General features: G+C 38.7%; 1 protein-coding gene across 1 annotated transcript; it reads left to right on the forward strand.

Annotated features, from left to right (window-relative positions):
• The first annotated feature begins 2,457 nt into the window (after positions 1-2,457).
• Positions 2,458-3,060, forward strand: LOC132426680 (interferon omega-1-like). Its single transcript, XM_060013476.1, has one exon. The coding sequence runs from the start codon at positions 2,473-2,475 to the stop codon at positions 3,058-3,060; it is 588 nt and encodes a 195-aa protein (XP_059869459.1). The 5' UTR covers positions 2,458-2,472.
• The last annotated feature ends 7,271 nt before the right edge of the window (positions 3,061-10,331 follow it).

A 10,331-nucleotide genomic window follows, 5' to 3' on the forward strand; every position in this document is an offset into this window, starting at 1 on the left:
CGTGCATGCATGTGTGTGTGTGTGTGTATGTGTGTGTGTGAATTGCTCAGGTAGCAGGGAAGGGCTTCAATTTAGCCTAGATCTCTCAAATCTCTGCTTTAGGTTACAGACTTCGTAACCAATTGACCGATGAGAGGGCTCTCTAATTTACATGTTAAATAACTTTTGTCCTTTGTCTTTCTATCTTCCTTCACCACTTTGGGAGCCCATTTCAGGGCAGGACAACATGGACAATTTTGGACTCACTTGGCTCTGTCTTTGTGGCTGCTTAACATCTTTCAAATACGATGATTCCTTCTATTCTTTGGTTGATGCTTTTTTTAGGTTTAACTTACACTTTGCCATTTTGTCAGCAGAAACGTCACTTCTCTTTTTTCACTTTCATGACATTCAGAATTACCTTTGTTTTATTTTTGCCCACAAACAGCTCTCAAGTTTTGCTTTCTAGGAAAGTTGAAATGAGAAACAAAAAATCTCAAGTCTTGAAAATCATAGAAAATAAGGTGAAACCCCTTTGCCATTCTTTTACTTCCCATTTTATTAACCTCAGGATGAAATGGAAAGTAACTATGGCCAGTAAATCACTATGTAAAAAATAAGTTCCTAAATTTTTTTGGTTGTTATTTAAATTTAAAACAAAACATTGTGAATAAGTAAAGGAAACCAGGCTATTTCTCTCTGACATAATCTGGGCCTCACTGCTCTGCGTTCTGAGCACGAGGCAGAGATGGACAAACAAATAAGCCCAGTAGAAATACGTAGACTGAATGAACAACTGAAGGTCACTAGTTTCTGTGACACAAACTTCTAATGAGAGACAGCATCATCACTGAATTCCCTATAGCCAACTCAGAAATTCTGAGCGTAACAAAGTTCAACAGTTTAAAAGAGTTGAACAACAAAAGCTGTACTGGCAAAATAAAACTTGTCTACTAAAGGTGAAACAATTGCAATTGAATAATTCCTCCACCTACTTAGACAAAACAAACTTTTGCTTTCAGCATCTGCGGGCTGGTCATACTTTTGATACCTGGGGACACAGGTAAGGAGAGGAGGAGGTCCCCACTGAGAAAGAGGGTCCTTAACACGAACACTCCAGGGACAAGGGTGCGGGTCCTGGAAGATGAATTATTTTGCAAACAAAGAAACAAGCCCCTCCAGAGTAGAATTCTGAACTCCTCGGGATGTGGTGAGCCTGCCCTCAGGGAGTGAGCCCCAGAGAGTTTGGGTTGAGGATACTGTGTCATTCCAGGAAAGTGCTACTAGATGTGATAACTACCTTGTGAGTGAGGCGGTGCTGGAAAATACAATTAATTATCTTGGAATTAAAATCTGCATACCTACATTCACCAGAAAAGAACCAGGATTCCTGCTGAGGGTATTGGCCCAGCCTGTGGAGCACTATAGGTCTCCTGTAAAAAAATGGTGGAAAGAAAGGGCGATGTCTAGTATATTAGTCCTGACCTTGTGGCCCCAGTGAAGAATACCCTCCGGAACTTGAATGAATGCATTCTAGGAAGAAGAGAAACACCTGAGAAGCTCATTCACTAGTAATCATAAGCCTCTGCTCTGAATAAAACAGAAAACAAAACCAGTCTTTGGTTCTAAACAGCTTATTTACCATGCATGGTCTGGTAATTACTTAACAAAATACAGAAACCTATAGGGATGAGGGAACCCAACTTCCTATGTATAAAGTAAGGATGGTAAAAATGTAGTCCAGAGTCAAGGACAAATTTTGTTCCTAACACAGAGAAGAGCAATATTTATACATACTGAAATGTGTACAGGGACTTCCCTGGTGACACAGTGGTTAAGAACCCGCCTGCCAATGCAGGGGACACGGGTTCGAGCCCTGGTCTGGGAAGATCCCACATGCCGTGGAGCAACTAAGCCCACGAGCCACAACTACTGGGCCAGCATGCCACAACTACTGAAGCCCACATGCCAAGAGCCTGTGCTCTACAACAAGAGAAGATACTGCAGTGAGAAGCCCATGTACTACAATGAAAAGTAGCCCCCTCTCGCTGCAACTAGAGAAAGCCCACGCACAGCAACGAAGACCCAACACAGCCAAAAATAAATAAATAAATTGTACAAAGAAAAAAATAATAAAATAAAATGTGTACATAAGTATGTGCATGAATCTTTACATACCTACATATACTTCATCCTTTAGTTAGTTTCTCATTTAATTGATATTCTTTTGGATTGACACATCCAAAGTTTACTGGGAAACTTAAACTTCTTTTGTAAATTAAGAGTTTAGATTGATTACATCGTCTTAGGTCAAAAGAAAATATCTAAATGAAAACACAAATTGGAAATAAAAGTAGAGAGAAATTTTCAGAAAATGGAAACTGTCTTCCCTATTTAAAAGCCATACTTAGAAAGAATGTCATCAGAGAACCTACCCCCAAGGCTCCCCCAGACACCCGTCTCAGCCAGGCCAGCAGCAGCCTCATTTGCCCCATGGCCTTCGTGCTCTCTCTACTGACCGCCCTGGTGCTGTTCAGCTACGGCCCTGGTGGATCTCTGGGCTGTGACCTGTCTCAGAACCACGTGCGGATTAGCAAGAAAAACTTCATGCTTCTGGGTCAGATGCGGAGAATCTCCCCTCTCTTCTGTCTGAAGGACAGAAAAGACTTCGGTTTCCCCCAGTACATGGTGGATGGCAGCCAGCTCCCGAAGGCCCAGGCCACCTCTGTCCTCCACGAGATGCTCCAGCAGGTCTTCCGCCTCTTCCACACAGAGCGCTCCTCTGTCGCCTGGGACACCTCCCTCCTGGACAAACTCCGCACTGGACTCCATCAGCAGCTGGAGGACCTGGACGCCTGCTTGGTGCAGGCGATGGGAGATGAAGAAACTGCCCTGGGAGTGACGGGCCCTACACTGGCCGTGAAGAGGTACTTCCAGGGAATCCACCTCTACCTGAAAGAGAAGAAATACAGTGACTGTGCCTGGGAAATTGTCAGAGTGGAAATCATGAGATCCTTGTCTTCATCAACCAACTTGCAAGAAAGGATAAGAATTATGGATGGAGACCTGGGGTCACCTTGAAATGATTCTCATTGACTAAGATGCCACATCACCCTTGCACATTCATCTTTGGTCATTTCAAAAGACTTATTTCTGCTTTAGCCACAAAATTTATTGCATTAATTCAGCCATTACTTGTCAGTAGTAATAAGCAAGTAATAAGCAAGTATATATAAAAGTATTCAGCTACAGGGTCATCAGTCCCTAAGTGATGACTGCCCTGATGTTATTTATTTATTTATTGTTTATTTATCTATTCCTTCTTGCATCGCTCATATTTATAATATTTAGAAATTATTTATAAAATTACATTTCATCTGTATATTGTAATAAAACTTTTAAAACATGTTTTTCATTTCATGTTATTAAGTTTGCACTTTGTTTTATTTATTAAACTCTTAACAAAGAAAATTTGAGTTTGTTTACTCTAAATTCAAACACTCATTTGGTAAATGATATTGAAGAATGGATGGTAACATTTACTCTTCATTCCATTCAGATTATACATATAAATTGAGTACCTAAATGACAGAGTGTAATTGCTATCAAGAAATACAAGCGAATAAAGCACATGCAGTTTTTACTGTGTTGAAACTCTCAGTCTTACAGGGAAGAGGACATAAAACAGTATTATTGTTCATTTTATTTCAAGTACATTAAACACTGCAAAGAGAAGTAAAGGAAAATAATTTTCTCGCACTGGAATTTTTAGGTACAAATGATCCTGGAAAGGAAAAATAATATTATACAGTATATCCTTTCTAAGCTGCCTGGAAGACATATAAGTGCAGAGTCTTATTGACAGCTGGAAATATGGGTCTTGAGTAAAAAAAAAATGCCAAGGGGGAGGTATTAATTTGAAGTTATTGTGTATCTGGTAATAAGGGCATGGGGATGGATGTGGTCACTTATAAATAGAATGGACAACGAGAAGAGGACCTAAACCTAATCCTGCAGACCCTCAGCATTAAAGGTTGAACAGAGGAGAGTCTGCAACAGGCACTAAGGCAGAGTGGCAGTGCAGTTAGAAGGACACAAGGATGAACAGGGGAGAGAAAACTGAAGGGAAGAAGTGTGTTTAAAAGAAGGAGGGGTGCTTGTAGGGCAGGTGAGGACTGAACTATCCCAGCAGACCTGTAAACAAAGGCTACTGTGACCTTAGCAGGATCTGGTTTAGTAGAATTAATGAGACAGAAACTCGATGGGAGTAGGTTGAAAAGCAAACACAAGAAAGAGAATTAGGGGCATTGTGTATAGACAATTACCTTCACAATTTTGTTTGTGAAGTGGAGAAGTGAAATAAGATAGTACGTGGAGGAGACTGTGGCTTAACATGCCCATGCACATTTTTCTTCATGTTTTTCGAGAATCATTTTCAAAGAATGGGTGAATTGCCACAAAACAGAAGAACATTTTTAATATCTAACTTATTTGATTTAAACAACTGCTTAGATATTTAATACATTGCTTATTTGGCTAAAAATTAATTTAGCATTGTTCTAATTCATATCACTTTGTAGTGAATTTCAACGGTAACTCATTTGCTTGCTAATTTAATTTCTTTTTTCAATCAACTTTTACAATCAAGCTTCATTTTCTTTTATCTGCCACTTCCTTTAATTTTATATTGGTAATTTACATTATTTATCATTTTATATCTCTAATCATTGACACATACATTTTCTATAAATTATAGCCATATTCTTTTGATGGACACTTGTTTTTAATTTTTCCTGTGTACAAAGACCTGGACAGTTCCTTGTATATTTCTCCAAGGGCTGTTTAGGACATAGAACCAAGGCTCTCCCTAGTCACATTCATTCTTCTTTTGAGTTTACATGTATTCAGTGCCCTTTCTTGTCCACCTGTTTTTACATTAAATTCAGTATTTCATTGGCAGTTTTTTTCCTTTTTTGATCTATGATATGAGAATCTAAATTGCTTTCTGTTAGAGTGCAAGGCAATTTTTCTAGAACATTTTATTGAAATATTATTTCTTTCCTTATTAACAATAGGTACATCTTTAGCATAAATCTAATTAATTCTGATAATACAACTATTTTTGAGATTTTCTTTGTTTTATTAATATGATTACTGAACTTTACTCATTGCTACACTTGTTTTACTACAGCTACTTTAAAACTCATTTAATACTTCTGGTTGAGGTAGCAAACCAAGGTCAAGAATTCCTTTCGGCTTTTAAATATTATTGCTTGCAGTAGTTCCTGACTAGTTTTAGAATTGTTCTAAGGTTAAGAGCATTGGCTTAATGAGAATCACAAACATTTGTGGATCCCCAAATGGCTAATTATAACAAAGAAGAGACATCCAATAAAAATGAATGAAAGAAATGGTATCAGAGAATCTTTGTCCCAAAACTTAAGGCTAAGAACAATTACTAAGTAATATATGGGAAGAGTTATAACATTAGCCAGGAAAAAAAGAACAGAGAGCAAGAGAGAGTTTAAGGATTGAATAAATTCAAATTTAAGAAATGATGACAGAAATCCATAGTATGAAACTTAAGGAGTCATACATACCTCACAATATAGGATGTAGTGTTGACCCACCCATTTGGCCAGTTGGTATACATATATACGTATAATTTTACTTTTCATTCATTTTGTTACATTGTTATATTTAATGTGAAAAACTTGTCCTAGCTAGTTCCGTACTATCACCTTGCCCTGAAAATCTCTTGCAGTCATATCCTGTTTAATATTCAGAAGTTATTAACTTGTACATTCCAAATTATTGGAGAAACAAGAAGCTGGGTTGGCAAAGCAGAGCTAGGGATGACTGAGCTGCTGCCAGCACTGCGCTGCCAGCCAACCGTGCACAGGTCCTGCCCAGGCTCTGGACTTTAGCAGCTCAAGACACATGTGGTCAACTGGGGAAAGGATGAGGGAAGACAGGGTTGCAGCTATGGTGGCCATGAGCTTCTGCAGGGGATCACAGTGCATTGTCAGTGAGAGGTAGCTCAGATTTGCTGGCTGCTGGAGTGAGAGTAGGAACATGGCCACGACTCAACCCTCTCCATCTGCCAAGCCCTCCTCTGCAGAGGTCAAGGTGCTCCTGATATCCAGGAATGCACAGAAATGCAGTAAATAGAGGTAGGTGCAAGCACCAACACTGCCCACATGTCCACATGAAACAAGCTGGTCAAGAACCCAGGAGCTCATTGCATCAATGTTTAGGTGCGTTTAAGTTCTGATTCCACTAGAAGAATAATGCACCAGTCATGTAATGCTCAATTGCTCAATAAACAAAGCATCAAGAACTATGAAATACTTGTAGGAGCCAGCAGCCCCTCAAGAATTTGAACTGCCACTCCCCGCCCCACAACCAGCTGCCCTGGGACCAGGCCCCACTTACCAGTGGGCCAGCAGCCACCACACAAGGCAGGGCCTGGCAGCCAACTGGGCCAGGGGCCAGCCACTTACCAGTGTGTCCACAGTAGTCAGCCCCACCAAAACAGAAGGGCCCACACAGGGGGCACCCCTAGAGCATACAGCCTGGTGATCAGAGGAGAGTGTGCTGCTGGGCCCCCTAGGACATCTCCTGCATAAGATCACTTCTCTAATATTCAGAACTATAGCTGATCTACCTAATATGTAGAAATAAACACAGAGAATTAGGTAAAATGAGGAGACAGAGGAATATATTCCAAACAAAAGAACGAGCCAACACCTCAGAAAAAGAACTGAAGTGGAGATAAGGAATCTACCCAATAAGAGTTCAAAGTAATGATCATAAAGATGCTCAGCAAACTCAGGAGAAGGACACATCAACACAGTGAGAATTTTAACAAAGGCTTAGAAAATATAAAGAAGAACCAAACAGAGCTGAAGTATACAATAACTGAAATAAAAAATACACTAGAAAGAATCAACAGTAGATTAGATGATACAGAGGAGTGGATCTGTGAACTGGAACCCAGAGCAGTGGAAATCACCCAAGCTAAACAGAAAAAAGAATTTAAAAAAATGAGGATAGGGCTTCCCTGGTGGCACAGTGGTTAAGAGTCCGCCTGCCGATGCAGGGGACACGGGTTCGTGCCCCAGTCCGGGAAGATCCCACATGCCGCTGGGCATGCGCGTCCAGAGCCTGTGCCCCAAAACGGGAGAGGCCACAACAGTGAGAGGCCCGCGTACCGCAAAAAAAAAAAAAAAAAAAAAAAAAGAGGATAGTTTAAGAGGCCACACTTACATGATCAACTAATCTATGACCAAAAAATCCACGAATATTACAATGGGGAAAACACAGTCTCTTCAATAAATGGTTGGGAGAACTACACAGCTATATGTAAAAGAATGAAACAACTATTTCCTCACACTATATACAAAAATAAACTTAAAATGGATTATAGACTTAAGTGTAAGACCTGAAACAATAAAACTCCTAGAAGAAAACATAAGCAGTATGCTCTTTGACACAGCAATATTTTTTTCGGATCCGTCTCCCAGGCAAGGGAAATAAAAGCAAAAATAAACAAATGGGACTACATCAACCTAAAAAGCTTTTGCACAGTGAAGGAAACTATCAACAAAATGAAAAGGCCATCGGCTGAATGGGAGAAAATACTTGCAAACAATATATTCAACGGGAAAAAAATGCAAAATATACAAACGACATATACAACTCAACATCAATAAAACAAACAACCTGATTAAAAATAGGCAAAGGATATGAATAGACATTTTTCTAATGAAAATATACAGATGGCTAACAGACACATGAAAAGATCTTCAACATCATTAATCATCAGGGAAATGCAGTTGAAGAACACAATTAGACACCACCTTACACCTGTCAGAATGGCTACTATTAAAAGGACAACACATAACAAGTGTTGGCGAGGATATTGAGAAAAGGGGACCCTTGTGCACTGTTGATGGGATTGTAAATTGGTGCAGCCACTATGGAAAACAGTCTGGATGTTTTCCAAAACATTAAAAATATAACTGCCATATGATCCAGCAATTTCACTCCTGGGTATTTACCAGAAGGAAAGAAAAACCCTAATTTGGAAAGATATATGCACTTCAATGTTCACTGCAGTATTATTTGTAATAGTCAAGATATGGAAGCAACCTAAGTGTCCATTCATATTTGAAAAAAGAAAATATGGTATACACACATGATGGAATATTAGTCATAAAAAGAAAAACAATTCCTGCCATTTGCAACAACATGGATAGATCTAGAGCAGGGGTCCGCAACTCCCAGGCCATGGACTGGTTTATGGTTTTCTGTCTACATTTATGGTTTTCTGCCTCCAGCTGTATTTTCAGACAAGTTGCAGAATGGCTGGCTGTGGAAGGAGGCAATCAGAGCCTGGAAATCAGAGCCTGATTGGAAATTCAATAAAGGCAGAAAATAAATACTTCATATAACACAACATGTATACATCACCCAAATTCAGTTTTTAGATAACTCTGCTAGTCAAACACAGAAATGTTCTCAGGATGACAAGGCTGGTTTGTAACAGGTATAAGGAAAGTGATGACCAAATTAATGGTACCATAAAAAGTCTGTCACAAGGGAATGGTGCCTATTATGACTGGGACAAATGGGAATTGGGGAGAAAGAACTTATCATTATTTATCTATTTAAGATTGTCCTGGAGAAAGAATGCTCAGATTCCCGGCTGTCTTTCTCATCCTTGTGGACTTGGATATCCCCAAAATTGGTAAAGAGCTCAAGCTGTGCATTCAGAGGGCCTGGATTCTAAAATGAGGCCAGGACCTTGGGAACGTTATTAATCTCTCCATGGCTCTGTTTTCTTCTCTATAAAAATCAGAATAATGAAAGAAACTACATCAGCCTGTTTTGTTAACAGATGCAAAGGTTTGAGATACAGCAACGATAAAGGAATAGAGCAATGCATTTTAACACATTAATTTTTAAAAAGTCTGTTCAGCAAAGCATCATAAAATTTTAAAACACATGGTATTGAAAAACCTTATAACGTATAATAGAGCATTAACATTTTTACTAATAGGAAGAGCTCAAGAAAGTTTAGGAATCCAAAAAAAATCTGGGCAAAAGAATATAAAGAGGCGATTTACAGAAGCAGAAATAACTGAGTGGGTAACATACATATGCTAAATAATCAGTCTCCTAGTGATCACAGATTTTGTAAATGAAATTTCAAATGAAAAATTTGATGAACAGCAACAACAAAAAGATTGCTTGGTGGTAGTTGGGGTAAAAGTGCACAGTTACAGAGTTGGTAGAAGTGTAAAAATTTCAAACACTATTGATCATTAGTTTAGTAACATCTATCAAAAATTCTAAAGCATCAGACCCAGCAAATATAGCAGTATGTGTCTATCTTACAGAAATACTAAGTGAATACTCAAATTTGCTCATTGTGTAGCATTATTTATATGAACGGTAATTGAAATCAACTTAATGTGTGACAGTACAGATGAATGGTTAAGTAAATCAGGATTCCTTCACAGAATACTGTGCAGCCACATTAACTTAAATAAGGTGGACCAATACTCACCAGCATCCAAGGATGTTCATGATATTCTGAGTGTCTTCTCGAGTGAAAAAGCAAGTTAAGGGATAAGAGTAAACACATTGGTGAAAATTGATATCTAGCTATTCTTAAAGATTAGGATTTTAGGAAATAAAGGGTAGAGATAAGATCATTTGACTTCCTTTTGTTTTCTGGAACCTATAGATTGCTTTTTGTTAACTTAAAAAAATAAGCTATATACTTAGAATTGATTTTTTAATATTGTTTCCAACATTTCTATTAGACTGAAGCAAGGGGTGTCCATCTTAGCTTAGTATCCCACACGTTTGATACTGAAAAAAGAGCACTGTCTTTGTATCACCAGGAGAAAACATGGGGGAAAATGGTTGACTGGACTCTTTAAAAGGTAGAAGTGGAGCAGACAGCATTGACTACTTAACACTTTAGATAGCAGTCAGAGTTGTCTACCAATACAGAAAGAAGAGAATGCTAGTGATGTTTCTCATTTAATAAAAACTTTGAGATAATTTTATACAAAAGTAATGTTTTCAATCTTGGACGTTTATTTCTTCAACATTTGAGTTTTCTTAGTATGAATGAATAAAAAGCACCTCTTGGCTTTTTTCTCCAGACTCTTCTAGGTCTTAGAGCTATGTTTCTGCTCCTCTTGGTAGTGGTTTGTTTCCTCCATAGAGCCAGAGCTTGCACCAAAAGGACTCTTTTGATTCAGTATCCTGCTCCAAATTTACCTTTAGCTGTTCCATCAGCTGAGAAATCCTTCATGGGTCTCTATTCCAATCCT

The sequence above is a fragment of the Delphinus delphis genome, chromosome 6 (genome assembly GCF_949987515.2).
Source record: "Delphinus delphis chromosome 6, mDelDel1.2, whole genome shotgun sequence".
Classification (NCBI taxonomy): domain Eukaryota; kingdom Metazoa; phylum Chordata; class Mammalia; order Artiodactyla; family Delphinidae; genus Delphinus; species Delphinus delphis.